Below are 27,967 nucleotides of genomic sequence, written 5' to 3' on the forward strand. Positions count from 1 at the left end.
ATGCATCAACCCATACCTAACTGATAAGCAAGGGAAAATAATACTTATCATTCAAAATAATGTGGAACATTCTTCCTGTTCTGGATGACTATCCCTTTCCCCTAAGTGACAACATGTTTCCATAATCCTATTGCATAAGCATAAGCAATATGTACTTTTCAAGGGTGGTGGCTTGATACATATTTTTAAAGCTTGCTCTATATGTTTCTGATAGTGCTAAAGAGTTATTACCATGTTTTGAAGAGCATTGCTCAATGTGTGTTGGGGAAGAAGGGACAGAAATCCCAGATATAATGAAACAAGTGTGCATTATTCCATATACAAATGGAAACAATCAGGTTCTATCAACACACTTCAGATATGATGGTATCTTATTTTAATTGTTAATTAGCCAGTAGGCACTCAAAAGCGTATATAAACCAATGCATGATGTTCACTTTTAGAGGCGTCTATCAGATGTTTAGGGCAGGTGTCCTCCATATATTTTAGTCTATATTCTATAACATCTATCTGAGTTGTGGCTAATGGAAGTTATAGTCCACAGCATCTGGAATGCACCATACTGTGTATCACTGGGTTAGGGTGCCAAAAAGACAGTCAATAACTTGTAAAATAATAGATGGCTTTGTTTAGGGGTTTTGTCTTCTGCTGCCAGTTTTGACACACAACATAAAAGGACTGCTGAATCAAATGAAAGACCTAGTACAGCATCCTGTTTCCCACACTGGCCAACAAGATGTCTACAGGTAGCGCACAAGCAGAACATAAATAGCCCTCTAATGGTCTTGTTCTCATAAAACTGGTATTTACAGCATGTGGCATCTAAATTTAGAGGATGCTGCTTATACAGTAGCTATCTATATAGAACCATTACTACTACCGGTATATCCACTGTCAGTGAGCCTTTGCCCATTTACAGGTACAGTTTAAATCCAAACCGCATCTGCAAATGGACTGCAAAAAGGCTTGCTGAAATTACTGTTCAGCGGTTACAGGGAGTCCTTTTGAATTATGAATTTTTGAAAAGAGTTCTAGTCAAAAGCCTTTTGAAAGTCCAAGTATATATTTTTTTTACCAAATTCCCCCTATCCACATGCTTGTGAAGACACTCAAATAGCTCTAAAATGATAGTGAGGCAGAGCTTTGTAGAAGCCATGTATGTTGATTCTACAGCAAGCCTTACTATTAAGTATGATCAGTCATTTTATCTTTAACAAATGTTCAGCTAATGGGCCTGTAACTTCATAGAACCAACCTTTTAAACACTGGTGCCACATAGATTGCTTTCAGTTCTCTGTCATGGATGCCAAGCCATGGAGTGAGTTACAGACTCTTGTTAAAATATAGATATTTTAATCCTTCAGTTTTTTTAGAATGCTCAGGTGGATTCCATCCAGATCCAATGATTCGTTTTCATTCAAGGATCATAGGAGTTTGGTGGTTGCAGCAGATGGGATAGTCCAGACTCGCCTGTACAGTATATCATTACAGCTTCCATTTTTAAACAACAAACAAACAAACAACCCTAAAATATCTAAACCTTTAACTTACAATAGAGTAAGGGAAAACATGCAAGCTCTGTTCTGTCCAATTGCTGAGTAAGACAATCTCAGCTTAGCTCCCAGTGTTGCTAATGAAAGTTAAAACACCAAGCTGATTAAAACACTAAGGTGACATTTATTTTTAATTATTTTCCTTGCCCAAAATGAATTATAATTCTAGTATCAATTTAAGTGCTTGCTCCCACCTCTCACATCAAATAAACGAGACTCTCTTGGCTGGCTTTGTGCCTGCATTTCCTGGCTGATACTGTAGTAAACCTTAAGTGTCGAGGTCACTGTCTAGGGTAGGCCTGCATAGCTTGGGACACACCTAGCCAAATGCAGCCTATTTGCTATGTAACTGTACTGATGCCTTCCAGGTTTGATAATGTCTCCTGTTTTTGAAGTAGCATACTTTTTCAACCCCTTGGGCCACAAGTACATAAGTTTAATGAGCTGCATTCAACTTGGTGGCTCAACAAATAATGTAGTGGGCCAAGTTTAATTTTACTTCAGTTTGTATCATGAGTTTAGTATTGTTCCTTTTAAAACTGAAGTTTAGGATCTAAATTGTATTTGTGGGTGGAAAGGACAACAGCAACCATTAGAAAGTAAGGGAGGAACACGAACATTTGAGAGAGGCAGAATTCTTTAGAAGTGTTAACACCCTGTCATTTGTGCTCTTTGAGAGAGACTGCCCTTTGGCCTTCTGCCCACATTAACCAATGTAGTTTTCTGAACTTAAAAGAGTATAATCAAAAATTACTGAGGTTTATGTTACTTGCACTCAAAATGTCCAATTTAGCATTTTCTAAGGACCCATGTGCAGATGTCCTACTGTGGTGAAAGCTTCCTCTCGCCATCACAGCAGCTCTGTTCTTGATGAATGGCCAAGAACAAAAGTCTAAATTTTGCACACCACGTGGTCCACCACCACATGGTCCACACTGAGGAAGGGTGTGGTGGTGTTTAAAGCGATACCCTCTCTGTCTGTCTAGCATGAGAGGGAAAGAAAGATTTATGCCTGAATTTGCTCAGTCTGTCTGTGATCTGAGGACTCTTTGATTCAGGGCACAGAGAATGAACTGAGGACCTATGGCATCCACACAACTGTGCTGCTAACCACAACAGCCTTCCGTGGCAAAGGTGAGATTAGCTAAAGTGACAAGTGTTCACTCTGTATACAAGAAGCATCGGTGCCTCCAATGGTTCTCTGTAGTTCTCAAGATGCCATGGAGCAATGCCTGCCAGCATTTGAATAATTTGCTTATCAAGAAGAGTCGCTCTTCCTTGTGTGAGGCAGGGCTTGATGCCTCTGCTCTCAGCTTGATGTTGGGAAGTCCTCTGTCCTTTTTCAGTTTGCTTTGACCTGAAAGAGAAATATTAGAACCTGGGGCCATTCAATGAAGCTGAATAATGGCAGATTCAGGACAGACAAGAGGAAGAAGTTTTCTGCACAGTGTATTTTCTTTTTAAAAAACAGTGAAATTATCTACTGCAAGATGTAATAATGGCAACCCACTTTGATGGCTTTAGACAAATTCGTAGAGGAAAAGGCTATCAATGATGGATAGCATGAACCAACTCCTGCACACCCTAGTGGCACATCCAGTCTTACTCACTAGCTTAGGCTACCCCATTTCAGACGGGTTTTCAAATAAATGAATGGAAAATTTGTAGAAACCTCTGTAAACTTGTTGTTCCATTAGTCAGGGAGAAGTTTGCACAAGCAGAGCTGGGCAGCTCAAATTACTGAAGCTTGAATAACTAAAATTTTTGCAGAGCACCAGCAGCCACTTGTTTTAAAAATAAGAAATATGTTCTGAAAACAAGTTCCCATTCTTTGGATTAGGCATGGGAAGCTCAAAGGTTGTACCCTTGCCCCTCAGATATTTCTGTTTCTCACCCCCACATTGACCTTTTAATAAAAACAAACATTGAAGTCTATTTCTTGCTCATTCCTCATCCACACAGTCCTCATCCACCTGATTTCGTCCCCGAAAGGGAGGCTAGAGAAAGGAGGCTAGAGAAAGGGAGACAGGATAGCCAGCCCCCCCAAAGGTTCCCCACACTTGTCACAATGACTCTCAAACCCATTACATTGGTACCTTGGTTCCCAAACTTAATCCGTTCCGGAAGTCTGTTCCAAAACCGAGGCGTGCTTTCCTATAGAAAGTAATGCAAAACGGATTAATCCGTTCCAGACTTTTTTAAACAACCCCTAAAATTAACATGAATTTTACTATCTAACAAGGCAATTGATCCATAAAATGGAAAGCATCAATCAATGTACTGTACTGTAAAATAAAAAAGACATTAATTTTAATTTTTATCATTGACATTAAATTTTATCATTGACATTTTTTTTTCTTACCTGCACTGATGATAGTAATTGTTTGGATGGGGGGCTTTTATCCATTTCCGCAGTTACACAATCAATCCAACAGTAGCTGAACTGGGTTCCACACATCACAAAAACAAATTAACCGAAAAAGCCTCAAAAAATAAAAACACAAAAAAATAGCAAAAACAAAAGCGCCAAACTTAATCCGTTTGTTCAAAAACCAAAGCACAGCTTCTGATTGGTGCAGGTGCCCCGGAAACAATAGCAGATAGCCACATTGGACATTTAGCTTCCAAAAAATGTTTGAAAATCGGAACACTTCCAGGTTTTCGGCTTTGAGAACCAAGGCGTTTGACAACCAAGGTACCACTGTATTACATCCCTTGCAACTTATTTCATACTAGACCAAAGCAAAGGCTATTTTTACACAAGCATGTGAAGAGTAGGATGGGACCAGTTGAAAGCATCAGTGAGAAAATTAAGCAAATGCATAAATAAGAAGCTAGCACTGTAAAGGGAAGGGGTTTAGAAAAACCTCTTGTAGTAACTAAGGAAAAATTTTAATCTTAGAAGATGTAAGAGATAGAAACACCCCCTATTTCATATATATTATAGTTAACTGTAAATATAGCTTGTAAATGCAAGTTAGCAACAGGGCCCATGTAAGACGTTATTTTGAATTGTATTGTGTAGATACCAACAAACAGTACCTACTTTTATTCATGCCTCAAAAAGTATATGTATTTATATATATATATAAAAAGGTAAAGATAAAGGACCCCTGACAGTTAAGTCCAGTCGCAAACAACTCTGGGGTTGCGGCGCTCATCTCACTTTACTGGCCGAGGGAGCCGACGTTTGTCCAGCATGACTAAGCTGCTTCTGGCAAAACCAAAGCAGGGCACGGAAAAGCTGTTTACCTTCCCGCCGGAGCGGTCCCTATTTATCTACTTGCACTTTGACATGCTTTCGAACTGCTAGGTTGGCAGGAGCAGGGACCGAGCAACGGGAGCCCACCTCGTCACAGGGATTCGAACCACCAACCTTCCAATTGGCAAGCCCAAGTCCCAGTGGTTTACACCACAGCACCACATAATTATTATTTTTTAATCCTTTAAATACAGGGAGCATATTTAGTTATATTTTTGATAAAATAACTATTATTGCAAACTACTTTATTTTAATTGTACTTACTGGTGATAAAACAGGTTTATTGTTTTAGCTAGCTCTTATAAGAAAAACATTCTGCAAATATACTGCACTAAGCATATTTTGATATATGTTCAAACGCATACATGCTCTGCAACTTCTCTTTCATTAATTTTAAAGTTCAAACACCTTGTTACTTCCTAAAGAATAAGCTTACAGAATATGAACCGAAGAAAACAATACAGAAATACCCACTGAAGTGATCAAAACAAAGCTAGCTAATAATGTATAAACAACTCTTGTTCAAAAGGAATAGACCAAACAGAAAGGGAGGAAGAATAGCATTATATGTAAAGGATGTGTATATTGTGAAGAGATCCATGACCTGGAGAATGGAAGGCAGATTGAGAGTAAATGGGTAAAACTTTTAGGAGAAGAAAACAGCAGTGACCTTACTGTTGTTGTCTGCTATAGACCTCCAAGCCAGACTAAAGACTTCAGTGATGCAGATTACCAAACATTCAAAAAGGCGAAATATAGTAGTCATGGGAGATTTCAACTACCCCGATATCTCCTGGAACTCAAACTCTGCCAATAATGTAAGGGCCAACAAATTCCATTATTATTATTATTATTATTATTATTATTATTATTATTATTATTATTAAAATCTGTACACGGCCCTTCATCTGCAGATCTCTGACAATTTCATTTCCCAGAAGGTGGAAGAAACAACAAGGGGATCATCTATATTGAACTTGGTCCTCTTCAAAAGGGAGGAACTGATGAAGTGGAAGTACTGGAAACCTTGGGAGGAAGTGATTGTGTCCTCTTGTGTTTCATGATACACAAGCAAAGGAAAACTGAGCGTAATCAGACATGCACTCTGGACTTCAAGAAGGTTGGTTTCAAAAAGCTTAAGGAGCTACTGGGTGAGATCCCATGGTCAGAAATAATCAAAGAGAAAGAAGTCCAATATGGTTGGGAGTTTCTTAAAGAGGAAATATTGAAGGCACAAATGTAGACAATTTCAACATTAAATAAAAGTGGGATGCATCTAAAAAGCTGAGATTTAAGAATGGTATTATAAGAAACGTAAGAAAGAGGAAATCACTAAGGAAGAGTATACACGAGTAGCCAACAGTTGCAGGGTGAAGGTCAAGTGAGCCAAAGCCCACAATGAGCTCAGGCTTGCAAGAGAGGTTGTTTGTTCAACTATGTTAGAAGTAAGAGGAGGAACAAGCAAATATGTAGTAGGATCTCTGCATGGAGAAAACAGAGGAAAAAACTTTGTGATAACAGAATAAATGATCCAAAGAGGAAGCTGCAGCCAAGATAGGAAAAGTGGTAAAGGAACACCTAGCTACTTTAAATGAATTCACATCTCTAGGGCCTAATGAATTGCACCCAGGGGTATTAAAGGAGATTGTGGATGCAAACTTCAGAGCCTCTGTCTATAATCTTTGAGATATTTTGGAGAACAGGTGAGGTCCCTGCGTCTATTCTGTGACACTCATCCAACAAAGTGTGGTATGTTGCTCATGTGAATGGGGGACGTTGCAAACCAAATCTTTTAAAAATGTGATGATGTATCGCCCTCTTGTGGGAAGGATTCCTGATTGCATGATACCAGAGGAATAAAACAGTATTTGACATTTACTCAGTCCCACTCTGCTCAATGAAGTTTCCTCCCGAATCCTACATACTGTTACACGTGTGCAGCTAAAATTCAGTTCTGGCACCAGTGTAAATTATCTATATTAGTTGGCATCCGGCTGTCTCAGGAGATAATGGAAGAGTGTGCGCCTTTGGGGGGGGGGTGAAGTTAAACTGTTGGAGAGCTACAGTGCTGGCTGTGGCTCAATACGGGACAGGTGTGTTTTGTTTCAACTGGGGCAGATGAGAGGGTCCGGTTGTGCTGCTGCTGCTGTTTCAGCTCTTATCCACTGTTCATATTCAAAGCTCGCACCATGATGTGGGAGAACAAATCCAAAGTGGAAACTTCTAATTTTAAATCGAGCTACATATATTCAAATATTTGCTTCATCACTTTACTTGCGCTCCCAAACTTGAAGCAGTAAATACAATGCAAGTTTATTTTTATTCTTGTTTTATCTCAAAACACTTGTCTTTTGCCTTCATTTCGTCCTGCTTACATTATTATCTGCGCACAGCACACTGGCTCCAAGTTCAAATATATTAATTTGGCACAAAATTATGCGAGTTTTATTAGAATGTATGGGAAGGAGAGTCCTGTTATGAGAATAATACTAAGAACATATAGCATAAGCCCACTGTGCAGGATTGTTATAACTTGTTTTTACGTGACCTTGCATGGAGTTAGTACTGCTAAACAAATACTGTACTTTTCCATGTATAAGACTAGGTTTTTTAAATTTAAAATAAGGTTAAAAATCAGGGGGCATCTTATACACGGATAATGTATAAGCTCTGAATGCTTCAGCTGCTTCCCACGAATGGCTCACCTTCCACCGTGTGCAAGGTAAGGTTACCTGTTCCTACCTGGCCAATCCCCCCAGCACGCTTCCCTGAGCTGGATTGGACGGCTAACTGAGTGGGCGGAGAACCCCAGTATCCAGCCCAGGTAGGCAGTGCCGGCTTCCAAACTTCCAGGACTGCCTTAGGGATCCCAGGGGGCTGCACGCAACTGTGCAAAATGCGCCTCCCCTTTATGTGGGGAACGGTCATTACAGTACTTTAAAATAAGTTTAGAGATCAGGGGGCGTCTTAAACACGGAGAGTGCATATGCCCATTTTCAAAATTTGGGATCCCCAAAAGCAGGGGGCATCTTACACATGGGGGCACCTTATACATGGAAAAATACGGTGTGTGTGTGTGTGTGTGTGTTACCAGATTGGAGAGGAAGGCAGATCTTCCAGCTGAATCTGAATTATTTGTATCCATTGTTCAAAGTACAAGCTACCAATGAGTTCAGCTACTACCGCATCATTGGGTTGCACATAGGACACTGTTCAGCATACAAATATCAAAATTTCCAGGGAGAGAACTTACCTTTCTGTTGGAATGTGAAATGCACAAATACCTCAATAGGTTCTCTCCTGGTTCATTCCCTTCCTAGCTCATTGCATTAGGGCACGGTTAAGGAAATAATGAGATAACTGGTCAATGTGTGAAAAATAAGCTCCTTGAAGCAGAAATACTGGGCAGAGCAGCAAACCTCAGCAATCCAGATTCACTTCATCTCTTATCACTGTAGCTGGACGGCATCGTACCAAATGTACCCTTATGAATAGCTGTGTGGCATGTATATTTCCTAAACTTTCTGCTTGCACAAACAGAAAATGTACCATGCCAGTGGCAGTGACAAGAGTTGGGGCCTCATATGAACATAAACTCTCTAGGTGTCAAGCATAATTATTTCAATAGCATGATTATTTCAACAGGAGCTTAGTCATACATTTATTTTGATTCCTCAGATTTGTACAACACCAGAAAAGTGCAGAAGCAAATTTACTGTTGCACAATAGGGTGCTTTTGCACAGTAATTGGGAAGGGATTTTTTTTTTAAGAACAAGGTTCACACACCACTGAGTGCAACCTCTGTTGGTTCTTAACTGGCATAATATAATCAGCTAATTAGAAGGCAGAGACAAACAGAAAAGCGAATGCCTATTTTTATGAATGGGAAAGACTGAAGTTGCTTCTCATACACAAATACTTGTGGGTGTGGACAACTCCTGTCTCATTTTACTGGGGGGAAACTGGTTTAGTAGCGAAATGCTCAAATGTGGACAAGTCCATGCTCTCAGTTGAGTATAGGATTGTGGCCATAAGTAATTATTTACCTAACGACAGGAAAAAAGATTCCCACTGCTAAATTGCTTCCCTCTGGGACTATTGTTCAAGCTCTAAAGAAAAGCCTGGAATGAGTTTTTCCATTACATAAAGGCTGGTAAATTTTTAAAAGGTTACCTCATATGTAGCTAGAAGATTAAACTAAACAAACTTTTAATCAACTAAAGAGAAACATGTTTAAGCAAGGAGTCTCTCTAAACATTCTCTTTTCGCTCATTTGGTATAAGGGTCGTAGAAAGAAAGAAAATTAAATACTAGAAAATGTAGGTAGGATTACCAACATTTAACTGTGAGGTTTAACATTCTGCTCTAATAATCCAGGTTTAAAAACATAATGCAGACTTTCACCCCTTTTGTTGATTCAATATATGGTTGGTAATTGCAGAGCCATTACTGTGGTTTATTTTAGATATCAACATTTCAGCAATGCTCAGTGTTCTCTGTTTGATATAGCAATCTATGAAGAAGTAATGAACATGTGTATGTGATAATGTAATTGTTGTACTAAAGTTCATAAATCAGTTTTGAAGTTTTTTGCAAAACCCCTTTCAGGGGTGGCCAACTCCCAAGAGACTGTGATCTACTCACAGAGTTAAAAACTGGCAGTGATCTGCCCCATTTTTTGGGGTCCAGGTCAGTTGTTGAGCTTTTTTTAAGGAGGAAGGCGAGTCGGGTCCAAGTTGTTGAGTTTTTTCAGGGAGGTAAAATGTTGAGGTTTTTTTTTTTTAGGGGAGCCACAGTTGTTCAGCTTCTTGGGGGGGGAGCCAATGATCTACCAGTGATCTACCACAGACATCCAGTGATCTACCGGTAGATCACGATCTACCTGTTGGACATGCCTATTATATATCATATATTTAATTTATTCAGGCAGCAGTTTAGTGTACAGTATTTTATTTGGGATTAAGCCCCATGACATATACTGGGGCATACTTTTCAGGAAGCAGATACAGGATTGCCCTATAATTATTTTCTAGAGTTTTTAATTGAGTCATGAGATTCTGTACAAACGGAGTTCACTGAAATACACAGCTTTGCCAATTCCACCCCCCAACTTTTGATAATAAAAAAATTATTAAATTAGAAACTAAACACTTTCCAGATGAGATACTAAATATTATAAATCTTCATAAATTTTGGTCAGGGTGCTTGAAGGAAAACAGATCTTTGAGGCAGGAAGGTATAAAGGAACACTGATTCATAAACCACCTCCAGGATCAGAAATATTGGTCATATCAGCTGCTGTTTATGCTCTGAAAAACTTGTTTTTCATTTGTGTTCCTTTAAATCTCAAGCACCACAAAACATGCACCCTTTAATGTTCATGGGCTGTCTGCTTAGGCAGATCCCTAGGTCCAGGCAATATAATTGAGAAAGGCTCCCATTAATTTCCATTTTAAGTTTGTCCTTGATACCTCCACCGAAAGCTACCACCTTTATTTACTGTTAAAACTAGAGAGTGAGAGGGCTTGGCTGCAGTAAAGGCAGGATGGGGAATCTGATTTGACCAGTGGACCAGATCCTTATCCAAATTTGATGTCAATACCCTGACGAAGTAGTATCTGAAAAAGTGTGCATGCACACGAAAGCTTATACCCAGAACAAACTTAGTTGGTCTCTAAGGTGCAACTGGACATTTTTTTAATTTATTTCCACTGATGGCCTGACACTCAATGAATTTGTCCCAATTCTATTTTAAAGCCTTTCAAGTTGGTGGTCATTACTGTTTCTTTTGAGTGTGTACTCCATAGTTCAACTATGAGCTGCATGAAGTACTGTCTTTTTAAACATTCAGCTTCCTGGATATCATAAGAGGAAGAAACTTTCTCTATCCACTTTCTCCATGCCATGCATAACCCTATAAACTTTTCTAAACTAAACAGTCTCAATTGCTGCAACCTTTCCTAACGGGGAGCTGCTTTATCCTCTTAATGATTTTGATGAACCTTTTGCAACTCTATGCCTTTTGAGGTGTACTGACTATTCACTGCTAGTTTAAACCCCATGAGCACATATTCCCCCCCCCCCCATGCACCACTTTACCCTTGTTTACATTTACCGATAATTCCATTTGCCATTTTAGCACCCATTCACTCAGTTTAAGCAAGTCCTTTTGGTGCTCTTCACAATCTTTTTAACAACCCTGAACAGTTTAGTATCACCAGCAAATCTGGAACTGCTCATCCCTAACTCTAGATCCTTTATGAACTAGTTAAGAAGCACAGGTCCCAATACCAATCCTTGAGAGAGACTCCATTTTTTACATCTCTCTATTCAGAGAAATGCTTTTAAGTACTGAGCACAAGTTATTTTATTTCACACTGTCACGGGCTATTTACAGAAGCTTATCTTAAGCAGCAAAACAATTTTACATGTTTCATACCAGCATTTGTTCATTCTTAACTTATCCAATGAATTAAGGAGACACACACATTATGGTTTATTATTTTTATTAATAGTCTTGGCTAGTGTTAAAGAGTACAGGAAAAATTATATGTTAATATTGTCATACAAAAATTAGCCCTTTGAATATTCAAATATTTTAGAAAAATCAATAAAAAGTGTATTAATATACTTGTAAAATTGTAACTGTTACTTTTCTTAAAGAAATGGGTTCTGAAGTTCTGCAGACTGAATTTTTTAAGCTCGCTTCAAAACAGTCACAGCTCTAAAGATGCTCAATTTTTAATAAAAAGAATCAAACAAATTTTTAATAACTATTTAGTAACTAAAATTTCGCAGTTTGGACGGTTACAAGTGATCATAAAAAGCCAAGACATTTTAAAATACAATTCCACAGGTAAAACCTTAATATGTAATGAGGTTCTAATCAAAGTAACCAACAAACACATGCAGATGAACGTCTGGAAGAATTTCATAGATTATTTAATGAAAACAAATGTATTTATAATAAAATGTTAGGTTTATGCTAGTTATTTGGCACACACTACATTTTCACAACTCTTCTAATACTGGAAAATTACCATCTCAGTGCTGTATGGTTTATTATTGTAGTAACCTCTTATATAAAACACAGATATTGTGTGAACATGTTCTTGGCAAAATAAAGTCCCTCGAAGTGTGTTCAAAATAAGTAGAATAATTTAACCCCAATAATATTTATGTAAGCACATATAATACAACCATGCTCTATAGGACACAAAGAGATTTTAGTTGCTACTTTGGAAGAGGAAAAAAGAGATACCAAACTAAACTTTGTTTCATTATGATCACATTTTAGTAAAACAGTTTCCTAGAATATTTTAAAACAGGTTTTGTTGCTTCTACTTAGGATATGTACTGTACATTCTGGGTTAGATCCAGACCTCTGAATGGCACTGCTAACAAATTTCAGGGGGAAAGGAAGGGTCGGGGGAAAGGGGTGGTGGCAATTTGCACCAATTCCCCCTTCACCACCTCCTACAATCTGAACATCTACTTTGAAGAGTTGGTGGGAGGGGCTCTAGAACATAGGGGGTGGCATGGAAGGGGAAAAATCAGCAAAAATGTCTTCACCTCTATGTGGAGTCCTCTGCCACACAGCCCCTTGCATGAAGGGCTGCTCTGGGTTTAGCCCTAGGCTTCTACATTTCCTCTTACTTTTCTTACAAATTATATTCACAAATCCTATTATTATGATCTGGGATTTTAACTTGTTTATGTGGAGTTTTAAGTAACAGTTTAGATAACATCGTAACAGATCAGAGTTAAAGGGAAAGTATATACTGTATAATGATTAGAAACGGTGTCATGACAATATCCACATTCAGCCTTTTGGCAATGGGTGAACTGTTTAGTAACAATATAAGCTGCAATAGCAATGGCTGAATTGAGCAGTATGTCAAATAGAGCCCAAAACAGGCCTTTTTTTTTTTTAAAGAAAGCCAGTAGCATACTATGAGATTTTTCCCTTTTGCACCTCTCTTGCATACATTTTTCAATTTCAATGTTCCTTCACATAAGCAAGAAAAACTAAGCTGAGAGTAAGATCTTGTTACCATTACCAAAAACCAAGTAAATAAACCTTGCTTCAAGAACAAGCATCTGTTTTCTTAGGGCAATTATCTTACCTCTAGAATAAAGGGAAAATGCAATTTAATGATTAAGTAGGATCACTTCATTTTTTTAACTGCAAATATCTATTTCTACAGAATTGTCAAAATAAGCCACCAAGTTCACATGGGGCATTTCCCTGCTTTACTTTTAATAATCAAAATTATTGCAACTTGCTGGTCCCAGGCTTATTCTGTATATACATCTTCAGCTTGACCTGTCATTATCTGTAGACCCATGTAAGAACAATAGATTTCCTCTGTTCTCCTTAACACTCTGTCAAATTACAGTATAAGGACATGAAATATATCAGATTATCAGAATCGGGGTGTGAAAGCAACCAAGAGCAGGATGTCAGCACACAACCTACAGATTCACCCCTGAGTTCCTGTTGTTCCTTAAGGTGAAGACTAAAAGGATGTGTATCATGTATATATGTATATCATGTATATCATGTATATCATGCTACTTTTAAAAATATTTGACCTCTTTAAACACAAAGTCCCTGAAATATTGTAAGACTCGCTTTCTAAACTGCACAATGCCTTTAAAAACTATATTGGTTTTTCTTAAGATAAAAACACAAAAGGTTCATGTACTTGAAAAAATGACTATAAACCTTAGAAAGGTAGGGCAGTGCAGGAGTGATACAGGCACAGAGTTCTATATGCTACTAAATATAAGAAAAAATGGCACTGAAGAATTCCATTTTGTCACTTACATTGTTACTGGAACAGCTACATGCAAAGAACTGCATCCCAAGGACCAAAAGTTCACTCAAGGCTTTAGTCACAGTCTTCTCCAGCAAAAGCTCCCAGCACTGATCCTTCATGTGAGCATTATAACTATATGATACTTGTGGGGATGGTGGTTTAAAGTAGTCTTAAAACTGTGTGCACATTAGCCACACTAGGGTATCAGGGAAGGCTGTGGAGGAAATTCAAAGCTCATATGCGGACTTTGGACCTCAGGATTGTTATCATGATCAGTTGATTCCTTCAGTGCAAAAAACAAACCCAAAATAGTGGTAGTAATCCATAGTCAGATGAAAAATATTAGCTAGGAAGTATATATATCTTTGTAGCCAGTGTAGTAAAATCAGCTTAGTAAAAGAGTAGTAACCAAAGTTTTTTTAAAAAAAAACTATCACATTACACCATAACATTAAAATATTGACCATGTCTTAAGTTGTTTTCAAATGAGGCATTACAGAAATGACAATACAGTTGCACATTGAATGTGAATGGACCTCCCAAGTCACAGCAGGATAAGCATCTCTCCTCCCAAAATACACCACTGTGTCACAAGTCTCAAATGGCTCCAATTCATGAAGGTATCTGCCAAAATGAAAATATTAAAAGGCACAACTGTTATTTAATTTACATTTTGAAATTGAGCTGTAGTGCAAATATGAATTTTGAAACAGCTTCTCAACCATGAATCTATGGAGAAGCAATGTTCAAAGTAAGACTCTTGCTACAAGTCTTGCTTTTAAAAGTAAGAGTGGCACGTATGTTATATCTGTGTTTTATGCCATCAAATGACACTACTATAGTTCTCCACTAAAAAGTTGTAAGCTATAGTACTGGTTTCTTTTACCATGTAAATTCCTGTCAGGCAGGTTTCTTCCACCATTTTCACTATTCCTGCTTGAGTGAACCAATTTTTAAAAAGACTAAAGCTGTGGCTATCAACCCTAAGGCTAACTTAGAACGACCAAATTTCTGACACTGCAGCCCATGGCGGCTATCCAGGTGCTGCTGGACTGCAACCATCACCAGCTTCAGCCAGCATGGCCAATGATCAGGAATGATGGGAACTGCAGTTCAACAATATCTGGAGGGCACTACATAGGCTTTGTCTAGAGCAGGGATAGCCAGTGTTTCAGAAAGAATCATATGCACACCAACACAAGAAAATTGTGTAGAAATTAACTACACACAGACTGATCCAGAAGTCAAAATGTGTATTTAAGACACACAACACTGCTTTTCTTGCATAGCAGTATTTTACAAATAATGGCTTTTCTATTAAAATGTTTCTTACCAAATAATTTAAACTTTGTGCCCATGGATGCCATCACTGTCCCCTTCTCCACCATGCCTCTGCATCTGCATCTGCGCTTGCATTCTTGCAATCATCTCTTGCATCCGACGGAGCTAGAAGAAAATGATACAATCTTTAACCTGTTTCCATTATGAAAATATGGCTCTTCTGCAGATGTTGTTGTTGTTTTGCAAAAGTGAGTATAACAAACTGCTTTCTTCTTCCTTCCTCATTACAACAGACTATGGTACTCATAGTCTCAAAAAATAAAAAGCATGCATTTAACAGGTAGCCAAATGATTAAAATCCATTGAACTCAGTGCTATTTAATCACAATTAAATGTACATAGGACCACAGCCTTAGTTAATTTGAAATGTACAAATGAAAGCTTGTGGCTGCAATTTCTATTAAAGCTGAAATAATGAAGGTTTCATTTTTGTTTTTTGGAATCACAATTTCTAATGTTTGTGTCTGAACAGAGTGCACAAATAAAACAAATATTTAATTTAGCATTAAAAGAGCAAGATGGGAAACTTGCAGTGTTCATCCATGGACATTCTAAAATGAAAATTGCTAGACAGATTAGCTATGCTCAAACAGATCACTAGGCCATGGTTTAATGAGAATGAGTTGCAGTGAACTCCAGACTAATTTTCCTCCTACTTCACCTCTGGCTTGGCCATGGGGAGATTGGAAGATTCTTTTTATGCTTCATGTTAACTACAGCTGAGCATGGCATTTGAACCCTTAACGGAAGTTAATTTTAGCAGTGCTTAGCTGAAATAAGCTAGCTTCATCAACTGAAGTTTTTCTCTCTCCAACAAACCATAGTTAAGATTGATTCTTTGCACTTGTTTCACCACTAAACAAAGTGTAGTGAACAGTAAGCACTGGACAAAGTACAAGATTTACTGGACTTTGAGGCACCAGTAAACCTTCTCTTCTGATAAGAGCATTCCCCAACCCTCTGGCAAGATATTAATCTTCTGTCTGGTGCAGAGAACCAAATAGGTCTTCCATGGGTACTATATATCTGGGCTTCAGTGGAAATGTGGCTGCCTTTGTCCTTTCAAGAGAACACAGAAATAAAAGAAAAACATCAATTGTGAGGTATTCGATGTATTTTAAGTAAAAATAAAATCCTTACTTCAGCTTCCTTTTCCAGCAAGATTTGGTCTTTGTTAACTTCTTCATCTTCAACCTTCCTATATACAGGGAAGGAGGAGGAACAATTAGACAGAGAAATAGCTTTTTATTAGATCTTTTTGAAAGAAAAGTATCTATTCAGAACAAATAATTTAATTTGGAAATGAGCCACACCTATACATATAACACCCAACAAAGTAGTTGCTTCCGCACTAGAACTTCTGAATGCACAATGGGTCTTCCTCTCCCTCTCCTCAGGCTCTCCCCAAATCTGCTCTGGAGGATGCTGCAACCCCCAGAATGGATTTGGGGAACTGCAGGGGGTGCAAAATGAGGGAGATGAAGTTCAGTTGTGCAGGTGGAAATTCTTGTGCCAATCGTACACATTCATTGGATACAACCCATAGATTTCTGTTTCAATGAGCCAGTGAAGATTTTTCCTGTACTTGCAATTTTACTGTCAACCATCCAATATTTTGAAAATCAAAACAGTAAAAAAGAAAGAAAGAAAGAAAACAGAGCACAATACAGGTCAGATTCACTGGGATAAGGCTTGAGATGTACATGGAAAGCATCTCATTATGCACATAATACCTTTACACAGGAGCCATAGATTAAAAAAGTTTCCAGGAATCAAATGATTTGAGCAATGAAACACATCTTCATATATAAAGAACAGTTTAGTCTCATGTTATTTTTCTACATGATACTGTAGTTGAGGAAACGGAGTGAAATCTAACAATTTAAAAATCAAGATCTGTTCAGCCAGGGATAGCAATATCATCACAGAATGTAACAAGCAGAAAAAAACATTAACGGGTATCCACTCCTCAGTTTTGAATGTTGAAAGCAGCTCACATGGGGCTCCCAATGAGTATGCTAGTGGGGATACTCTAACATTGAGAAGGGGGGGGGTTGGTCTAAATTGCCTACGTTACCAGGCCCAACTTATGAAATTAACTTTCATGTAAAAATCTTAATACAATCCACAGGGGGTACAAGCTACCAATTAATATACATATATATTTTACTTCCAAGCATGATGACTGAAAAAAATAGTAAACCGGTTTAACTACCCTCCCCTCATTCTGAATGATCACCACCAGACATCAATGCAATTCAATGGAACTGCAGACACAAAGAAGAGGTACCAACCTGCCACCTTTTTTAAGTCTTTCAGAACGGAAATTTTCATAGTGAAGATCTTGAGTAACTTCCTGGAGGTCCTGCATGTGAGTGCTGGAAAAACAATGAAGCACAATGCTATATATAGTTTGTGACCAAGAGCTAGAATGGATGTGAAGGAATTCTGGCAAAAATACGCAGTGTGAGGGAAAGGTTGGGGAGTAGGAAAGGCTGGGAGAGTCTGAGGACTGTGCTTTTATGTTCGGTAGGGGGGAAATCATTCTGGACACAGACCTGTACCAAGCCAAAAGTCAAATCTAACGGCAAAATTTCTGGCAATATTATTTCTAGAATTGCCAAGTGGTATAGCGTTTAGAGAGTGATGATTCTGAACACTTCTGCCCCCTGAAATTATTTTAATTCTGTTAAAAATCAGGGAGATATACTAATTCTCCTTAAAAGTTCTTGTTGAATGTTTATGTGGGGAATATGAAGTAACAACAGATAAAGTAATGAAGTAAAAGTAACATGCTTACATTAGCATGGTTCTTAGCTTCAAGAAATCATTATGCTCTGGATTCTCCACTTCAACAACTCCCCAAGGATAGAGGCGACCTCTAACCTTTTTGCCTTTGGCCTCAATCAGCTGATTGGATCCCACTACACAAAATGGAATGCTGGTCTGAAATTGAACAGGATAAAAGTATGTTATAACCATATGGTACTTTCCGATGCAAGTAGTTCCGTAGCAATCACCACCATCTCAAGCATTCAAATGAAGTGGTCAATTACTTTATTAGACTTATGCTTAGGAGCATAAGTTGTGTAGCTGAACTGCAACAGAGGACAAATCTTATCTGAAGGTGTTTCATTTACAACGTGAGGACAACTAGCAACAGTCTATAAAGAGGAGGACATACACCATCTGATCCATTCAATGCATCACTGTTTCTCCACCACTGATACAGGCTTTACCTTCAGAAGCCTGGTCTGTTCTTTAAAGTCCTCATCCTCATCTGATTCAGCATCAGGCAAGTGATATATCTTGATACTATGTTCTTCAATTTCATCCAGAATCTGAGCATAACAAAAAAAAATTAAACAAAAAACAAAGGCATATGGGCTCCAAAGGCTGCAGGCTGTTATGCCCAGCCCTGACTTGAAGTGTGACAATAAAACAACAAAAACAACAGCAAGAACAACAATACCCCACCCATCTGGCTGGGTTTCCCCAGTCACTCGGGGTGGCTTTCAACAGAACATTAAAAACACAATAAAACTTCAAACATTAAAAGCTTCCCTAAACAGGGCTGCCTTCAGATGTCTTCTAAAAGTCGGATAGTTGTTTATTTCCTTGACATCTGACAGGAGGGCATTCCACAGGGAGGGCACCACTACCGAGAAAGCCCTTGTCCTCAAGAGCTCAAGCGTCTGAAGATTCAAGTCCAGGCCACAGACCCACAATGAAGTGTGTTTCTGAGAGCCCTAAGTCACCTTGTAACTTGGAAGTAAAACCCCAAGTTGGGAATAAGGATACCCTTAAAGACCAGCAGCTGGCCTGTATCATCCCTTACTTTGAGCTTCTTAACTGCTGGAACAGCACAGATCTCTAGCTCCCTGAATTATCTTGCCTAAACTAGATCTCCTTGGCTGCTGACTCCTGATTCCTCCTGATGCTGACCCTGGATGTTTTGGACTTCAACTGATTACTCATGCCTGACCCTGTCATGTCTTTGACTTTGCATGCTTGACTTATCCTACCATTGTTTTGTAATTTCATATACCAGACTGTAGCCTCCTTGAACTCTACAGATTTGGGGCAGTTCACCCATAGAATGCACTTGCTAAAGCTGGGCAGAGGTGCAATAGGGCTTTCCCACCACTGCATCCATCCATGACCTCCAAACAGCTACTGAACGTTAAAGCTTTCCTTGGAGTAAGATTCAACAGGACACGAAAAACTACAGTTGAAAGTTTGCCAAAACTTACTCTTTTCTTCAGTCTTTCTCGCTCCTTCAGAGTAAGAGTATCGGCTTTTGCAATTACAGGCACAATATTCACTTTGTTGTGTATGGCTTTCATGAACTCAACATCCAAGGGCTTAAGTCTAAAAATAGTAATGTAGAATTTTCAGTTATATACATAGTTTTTTAAAAATAAAAAGCATGATATTATGCATAAAGATTAGGCCACTGTATAAAAGATTTTTTTTACTACAAATCTACAAGTACTGCAATACATACCCATGACCAAATGGTGAAATGAAATAGAAGCAGCAGTGAACTCTATTGTCTACAATATGCCGTCTGTTCAAACCACTCTCATCATGAAGGTAACGCTCAAACTGCTCATCAATATAGGATATAATGGTCCTGAAACTTAAAATATCACACTTACGTAAACACCCCTTTTCTGCAATGCTGAGCAATAGTTGCTTATGCCAAATCAAGCAATTATTTAGAAAGAGCAGTATCAAAAAGGAATGAAGCTATTAATAGTACTTTAAAGGCACGCCAAAAAAGTACACATGTACGTGTGTGTGTATACATTTAAACAAAATATGTATATCTACCAAATATGACACTCTGGGTGGTATCCAAATGTATTGCTCAGTTGATGGTAAGGTTGAAAGAGGGCTGACGTATCCTCCTGATGATTTTTTTTTGGGGGGGCAGGGGAGCACTGGCAAGTGATTCCTGCTCTGTTGCATGAAGGGAAGATTTACCATCAGCTGAGGAACACCCTTAAATGCAATCTTATGCTTATACGACAGAGGTCCAAGAAAGATAGGGAATGATGAAGAGATGCACACTGAACTGTGGAATTGGCAATGAGCACAAACAGAAACACAATATTTCCAGCCAACAGATGCTAAAGAACAGAAGTAGAAGCTGTCTCAACACAGCATGCTGCACTATGAGGCTGCAAGACATTACTTACAGAATGAAATCAGGTTTTGAAAAAGGACTTGGTGGAGTGGGAGAAAATGGAGGTCCTGATCACAATTAAGTTTTTCAGTGCGTGCCCCAAACAGACCTATTACATATAGTCAGTCAGTAGATTTATATACTGCATTTTCCAGATTTGATCACAAAGTGGTTGGGGGGGGGGGGAACCCATGCTAAATACACTAACCAATACATACAGGAATAATAGTTCAGCAAGTGATAATTTATTCAAAATATATCAAAGGAAATTAAGTTGCCAACAAGCCAATTAATGAATTCAAGAACTCAACATCTTTGAGTGCATATTTTTGACCTATGGACAAGTATATAACATACCAATCTCGGCAATTGATGGCATCACCATATCCTGGTGTATCTACCACAGTTAGACGGAGCTTTACACCCCTTTCCTCAATTTCAACTGTTGAAGCTTCAATCTGCACAGTCCTTTCAATTTTCTCTGGAAAGGCAACAAAATTTGATCTCAGAGGATGGCTGAGGGCAAGATCAAGAGCCTTTGAAGCAAGATCAAGAATTAACAGTAACTGCATCTAGCTAAACTACAGCTGAGCCACAAACATCAAAATAATCTGCATTTTTAATTATTGGTTATATTGTAGTTGAAAGAGTTTAAAGTTCCCAAGGCCTTCTGGCACAAAAGGAAAGACATCTGCTCCCCCACCCTAAAACAGACCAATCTATATGGCCTTGATCACAATTTGCTATGAGCCCAACAAGGAAGGTTTTCTGTTGAGCAAATATATGCAAGTGTCAAAAGCAATAGACTCAAACTACAAGATACAAAGGAAGGGCAAAAGAAACAAGGCTAAAATAGTTAGGAAATGAGGAATAACTCTCTCACCAGGAATACTGCATTGCATTCTGACTTCTGAACTTTATCAGTATTTTTAAAAGATCAAAAAGGGGAAAGATCAAAGGAAACAATTATAAATGATTTACTATAAAAAAGTAAGAGCCTTCATCTAGGATTATTGTGTCAGAAACAGTGGTGTTGTTCACATGTCCAGCTTAACCATAAGGTTATGAGGATGAGTCACAGTGAGCATTGGATTCATGCCCTATACCCTTGAGAGTGGCTGTGAAGGGACTGGGTTGTTTTAGATAAAATTCAGTGTTATGCCTCAACCCTAAACTGTGCTGAATTCAAACTACGCTGAAAGAAAAATTCTAAGCTCCTTGATGCTGCACCAGAGAGGGAGGAAAGGAAGAGGACATGAGCCCAGGACCTGCCTTATCTCATTCATGCTAAACTACAGCTTAATATTATGTTCAAACCAGCCAAGTGGCTTTTATGAAATTGTTTTCAACTGCTCAGAAGTCTGCAAAAAGCTTTGTGTATTTTTGAGACCACATGGAGTAAGGAACAAGGCACTTAACCTCAAACAAAACTGCATTAAGCACCCATGACTAAAAGCCCCCCCCCTCAATCCCGGCTCAAACAAATTAAGTGTTTAATAAGATTCAAAAACAGAAGACACAAAAAAATCATGTTTACCAGCTGCTCCTGGGATTATTCTTTCTGGATAGAGATCTGTTAAGAACAGGCTGTTTATTAGAGTAGATTTTCCCAAGCCAGATTCACCTATGAATCAACATGGAAAAAAAAACCGTAATAAAGTGTTACATATTAATGGGTCAGCAGAAGGTTGGACTTTTCACTATTGTGTATTGTTACCTATTTCATTCCAAACTTGGCAACAGACAATGAACAGTTAATATTCTTCAGGCTTACAAAGCACACCTTCTAAATAAGTTAGTATTGTGACAATTATTTTCAGTGTTCCCTGCATGTAGGAACAAGCTCTTTCTGGGAGAAACCCAGTTGTGAGGAAAGCTTCACATCTTGACATTCTGCCTATCAGACATCTTAATACTTGTGTGTGTTTCCAGACTTATTTTTGGGAACTCCAAACAACCAGCAAAACAGATTACTAATTTGCATATGGCAAAAATGTGTGCAATTTTTTGTGTAATGTTATCTTGGTATCCTGCCCTGTTAAGAGTATCAATGAGGAGCAGGGCATAAATCTTTTAAATAAATAATTAACTATGGAAGGTCTTGGAATGGAAGGTAGCATTGTTTCAGATGGCGACACGGATCTAATTTGCATTGCAGGTTAGCATCACTATAATAATCTTTACAAGTGTTTGGACAATTTTATCTGAAATCCCACATTAGCTGTTTATTCTTTCATGTGCTAGAGCATTGAATGGGTTACCCAGATGTTGCATGATCAACTTTCCTGATTTCCTAATTTTACTTGATTTATGCAAGTTTGGTAGCAAAATAATTGTACAGTAATTAAATAATAATAATAATAATAAACAGGTTTAGAGAAAATATTACCTCCTGATTATTGGAACATCACTAATGTATGATGGTACACTGAAAAGAATGGGACTGACTTCTGAGCTCACATGTCATAATGATGGTAACTACTCACAGAGAATATAGATAGAAAATCTGTTTTATGGAGCAGCAACACTTAGGCCATTTTGCAGCATCTTTGACATATGGCCACAACACACACAGAACGGTTCCTGAAATCCACTACATTTTAGGGAGCAGGTCCTAAATGTGTTACTAGTTTCTGCCACTAGAGCTTTGAAGCCCATGTATTATAAGAATCTTGAAATATGTCTTCAAAGTTTATTTTTTCAGATTTTTCGCATACAAAACTGCATTTTAATAATGAGAGGCAATAATAAGCAGGCAAGTACTGTACTCTGATTGGAAGTGACTTCCCAAGAGGCATTTCTGAATCCTGCTATCAGAGAACCTTAAAAAAAGATTTAAGCAATGGAAGCTGGCACAATATTCTGTAACTGAGTTACAGATTCTTTAATAGGTTCAGATTTATACCTGCTAGTTCTTGAGAATAATGATTACTTCAGATATAATGTATATACAGGACCTTCAAAAATGAAAATTTGAATAATCACTAAATTCTACTTTATTAAAATAAAAATTGATCTTACCAACCACCATAAGGGTGAACTCAAAGCCTTTTTTCACAGACTTCCGATGAACCTGGTTTGGAAGGTTTGCAAATCCAACATAACCAGGAGTTTCTGGATTTGTAAACTTTTCAGCAGGCTGTTGCTGAAAAGAAAATAACGTAAAACTAAGATTATTAGTGTATATACTATTACATTCTCCTATTTTGAGGTGGGAAAATTGTTACTGGAAAAGCTACCCACTCTAGACCTCCTTTGATCGTTCCTTCCTCCTGACTCCAATTGTGGAGTCTGGCCTGGCTCAAAAAAATCATTCCAGGCTTCTTACACCACAGTTTATTACAACAGAAATAAATATCAGGGCCGAAACCCTTCCCCTTGCCCCTCTTTGTTGTTAACAAACTCTGGCTTGTTTTAAGACAGAATTCCCAACACAGGTGTACCTAGGGTGCCTTGCACCCTTGGTAAGGAGCTGTGTTGGCACCTCCCCTCACCCACTCGGAACTATTACTTTACTGCAGAGGACAGGAAGCTTTTCCTGCATTTGATCTCACCAAGACAGTAGCATCACATTGCCACACACACATATACGTCACACACTCCATAATCTGATATCCGATTTCTGCGCTCCCAAGAAGGGGCAGGTTTTGCTAGGCCCTAGGTACGCCTCTGATTCCCAAGACTGATATAGCCAGGATTTTCAAGCCAAAAGGAGGAAGGAGTGCTTGGCCCAGACACAGGACAGAGGGAGTGCATCTGTTCCTGCTTCTAGGGCTCTCAGCAGTTTTTGATACTGTTGGCTACAGCATCTTCCTGGACTAGCTCTGTTGGATAGTTTTTGGGGCACTTTTTTAGTGGTTCTATTCCTACCTGTAGGGCTCTGCCCAGAAAATAACACTGGGGGATTGTGTCTCAGTCCCATGATCCTTGTGCTATTGTGTACCACAGGGCACAATCTTCTTGCCATTGCTGCTTAGCTTCTACCGTATATGCTGCTGTTAGGAGCAACTATTACGAGTTCTGGGACAAAGCATAATCAGTACACTGGTGACATGTACTGTAGCTCTATTTCTCCATAACATGAGTTAGAAGAGGTTGAAGATAAACTGAGTCTGAACCCCGGACATTGGAGGCACTGTGAGTGAGTGGTTCCCCTGTCTGGGAAAATGGCCAGTTGCTTTCTCAGGCTGGGGGTTGCACTCAGACTGAAAGAACAGGTTTGTAGTTTGTGGATGCTCCTGAATCCATCTCTCTCACTTGAGGCTTAACTACAGATGGTATGTAAACTATGGCCATTATTGGCTAAGGATAGCCTGGCCATGATGATTCATGTACTGGTAACTTCAAGCCTTGATTATTGCAAATGCAGTCTACGTGGTGCTACCTTTGCGCTTGGTCTGGAAGTTCCAGGTGTAAAGTTATACAGCTAGACTTTTGGTGGGGAAAGACTACTGTCAGCACATACCTCGAGTGCTTAAAATCCTGCATTGACTGCCAATATGTTACTAGGCCAAGTTAAAGGTTACTGACCTTTTGGTCTAAGATACCTTAAGGAGTGCCCGATTCTTTATATCTGTTTGATCAGAGAGATCTTTGGGGATGTTTTGTTCGTCAACCCCCACATGGCTCAGATGTGCAGCTCATGTCCACCAGGAGCTGTGCAATCAGCTCTTTGCAACTTCACCTTGGCTAAGATCAGACAGGCACCCTCCCTGTTGAAATTCAGGTGCTTGATAAAGGCTTTAAAGTAAATTTTATTAGGCCTATTTTCTGTTTACCTGTGGTTTCTATAGTTTTAAGGCAGCATATTATTTGACTTATCCACTGCTTTATTTATTGTCCTGTAACCTGCTTTGAGAAAATTTATGGTGAAAAGTGACATATAAGTATTGGAAATAACAATTAAAAATAATAAATAGAAACAGTACTAAATGACAAAAAGACTGTGGGAGAGAACATGACTTCTTATTTCCATAGAGGTGGAAGTAGTATTTTTAAAAATCCATCCAATCCATCACCTAACATGGATTAACATGGAGATTTTTTAGAGAGTATAAAAGCAATGTGATTATATTCCTTTATTAGTTAATTTTGGACCCACGTGGCGCTGTGGTTAAACCACTGAGCCTAGGGCTTGCTGATCAGAAGGTCGGTAGTTCGAATCCCTGTGACGGGGTGAGCTCCCGTTGCTTGGTCCCAGCTCCTGCCAACCTAGCAGTTCGAAAGCACGTCAAAATGCAAGTAGATAAATAGGAACCGCTACAGCGGGAAGGTAAACTGCGTTTCCATGTGCTGCTCTGGTTTGCCAGAAGCGGCTTTGTCATGCTGGCCACATGACCTGGAAGCTATACGCCGGCTCCCTCGGCCAATAATTCAAGATGAGCTCGCAACCCCAGAGTTGGTCACGACTGGACCTAATGGTCAGGGGTCCCTTTACCTTTACTTAGTTAATTTAGCACACCAGTATCAATTAAGTGTTTATTGCCTGCAAAGAACAAACCATCATAATAGTTATGAGCAAAGGCACATCTTACCTTGGACATGTTTATGGAGGTGAAGAATCTGGGGGGGGGGAGAGAGATCAGTTTTAATCTGACATATTTAAAAACAGGCATTTGAGAGATTATACAAAATTTGAAAAACACACACAGAAAATTGTTTAAAATTAATAAAATCTTATTAAATTTCTGTGAAAAAGAGCAAGTGAAAGACATTTTGGTAAAATGGCAAAAACTGAAGAGATGTCAACCATGTGGTTAGTACATGACCCTGTACTAAAACAGTACTGGAGGAAAATAAAACCTTAACTGAAAAGGTAGTGCGTTCTCTCTTTTAACCTCCACAAAAGATCATCTATCAAGAATTGACTAGCTAGATAGTAACCACTAGGTCATGATATGATTAATGCTGGAAGTAACATAAATACCAAACATACATGAACGGGTAAATTATTAGCAACAGCCAAACTGACATCTTCTATAATAAAAGAAAATGATCAAATGGGAAAAGTTAGTAATTTTATGTCATATCTACATGCTTGAGAGTAATTCTGGGAACACATTTTGAGGTTGTGACTTAAGCACCGACATCAATAATATCCTGCGGAATAGGAAAGTGAAATCCGAGTGGAATTCCTAATAATTAAATACTGCATATGCCTGTTTCAATAGGAAATAGCTCTCTGTGGACATCAGAATTCTGTATGGAGCTGAACCCGCCCACGACTGGAATGTGGGCCCCAAGAGCTTTCCACCCAGCATGTCCTCAACCTAGGTTCTGCCCCTATAGGTTATACATGCACATACAGTGGAACCTCGGTTTATGAACACCTCGGTTTATGAACACCTCGGTTTATGAATTTTCGGTTTATGAACACCGCGGACCCATCTGGAACGGATTAATTCACTTTCCATTACTTTTAATGGGAAAGTTCGCTTCAGTTTATGAACGCTTCAGTTTATGAACAGACTTCCGGAACCAATTACACCCATGTTTCAGTTTATGAACGCTTCAGTTTAAGTACTTCGCGGACCCGTCTGGAACAGATTAATCCACTTTCCATTACTTTCAATGGAAAAGTTCGCTTCAGTTTATGAACGGTTACTCCGCGGACCGTCTGGAACGGATTAATCCACTTTCCATTACTTTCAATGGGAAAGTTCGCTTCAGTTTATGAACAGACTTCCGGAACCAATTGTGTTCATAAACCGAGGTACCACTGTATAAATGTACAAGTAGAGAGCTATTGTTGGGGGAGAATTTTCATTTCGCTCGTAATTCAACTTTGCAGTATAAGCGCTGAGGAAGTTATCCAAATAGATGCAGGAGTCGGGGGAACGTAATCAAGACTCCCCCTCCATAAGCGAGTATCGCATATATCCTCTGCAAACTCCCCCCTAGAAGGCCCACCCAACACGTCACTCCTGCTCTTTCAGCACACACGACACATCCCCAACCTCCAACCGGAAATCTGTCGCTATACAGAGCGAACACAGCTGTGCTGTTCTTCTCCGCAATGGCATTTTTGAAATCCTCCACTTTCGAGCTCAATGCGCCCCCGCCTCTCTTGGAGGAGAAACACCCACCGGAGTTATGAACCCTTCCCAATTCACAAGCGATTTTCCTCCCTCGCCATCCTGTGCTTTACTGTCTCAGAATGGTAGCGTGGGAAGGAACACCCGAGGGTCATCTAGTCCACACACCCACACCCTACAATACAGTAATCGCAAGTGTTTTTGAGGGCCCCCTTCCTCGATGCGTTTTTGTGGATAAGTCACGTTTGCAGTCAGCAAAACCTGCTGAACCATCTGCCTTTTGGGCGGCGGAGAAACAGCGTCAGTCGCAACCCATTTCCTCCCCACACACCCCTTTCCCGATTTCCTCCAGTCCGCTCTTCCCTGCTCCCATCCGCTGCCCTGCATTTTGTGGCGAAAACGCTGCCCGGGAGGCAGCGGAGGGGCTGAATCCAGAGCAAGGGATGGCGAGGGGACGGGGGCGGGGTCTTTCCCGCCTGAAAAGCGAGGTCCCCCCCCCTCACAGAGAGACAGGCAGCGGCTCCCAGTGGGCCACACAAACGCACACGGGCGCGCGCTGAGGGAAAGAGCCCGTGGCCACCATCCCCCGCGGTTGCCCAGCCCCAAAGAGGCTCACGGGCAACGCCTCACCTGGCAGCCGCGCCCCGTCCTCGCTTGCTAAACCGCCGCCGCAAATCTTCGAACCCGCCCAACCGCTTCACGGAGTTCCGCGGCGCATGCGCGCTGGTGCCTTCCCACCACCCCCGCGGCCTGTGTCTTTAAC

The 27,967-nt window shown here is 39.4% G+C and overlaps 1 protein-coding gene across 2 annotated transcripts; it reads right to left on the bottom strand.

Moving 5' to 3' along the window:
- Window positions 1-11,305: 11,305 nt before the first annotated feature.
- On the bottom strand, window positions 11,306-27,897 carry SEPTIN2 (septin 2). Of its 2 annotated transcripts, none has more exons than XM_035133381.3 (13): window positions 27,835-27,897; window positions 25,705-25,732; window positions 23,192-23,315; window positions 21,708-21,794; window positions 20,528-20,651; window positions 19,487-19,621; window positions 19,233-19,350; window positions 18,219-18,320; window positions 17,780-17,925; window positions 17,274-17,357; window positions 16,120-16,177; window positions 14,972-15,084; window positions 11,306-14,262 (listed from the first exon to the last, which is right to left on the bottom strand). In XM_035133381.3, exons 2-12 carry the CDS (start codon window positions 25,711-25,713, stop codon window positions 14,980-14,982), a joined length of 1,092 nt encoding a protein of 363 aa, XP_034989272.1. In that variant the 5' UTR covers window positions 25,714-25,732; window positions 27,835-27,897; the 3' UTR covers window positions 11,306-14,262; window positions 14,972-14,979. The 2 variants fall into 2 exon arrangements, with proteins under 2 accessions (XP_034989272.1, XP_088526913.1); XM_088670787.1 differs by having other exon boundaries at window positions 27,536-27,897.
- Window positions 27,898-27,967: the final 70 nt, after the last annotated feature.

The sequence above is a fragment of the Zootoca vivipara genome, chromosome 5 (assembly GCF_965207765.1).
Source record: "Zootoca vivipara chromosome 5, rZooViv2.hap1.1, whole genome shotgun sequence".
Lineage (NCBI taxonomy): Eukaryota > Metazoa > Chordata > Lepidosauria > Squamata > Lacertidae > Zootoca > Zootoca vivipara.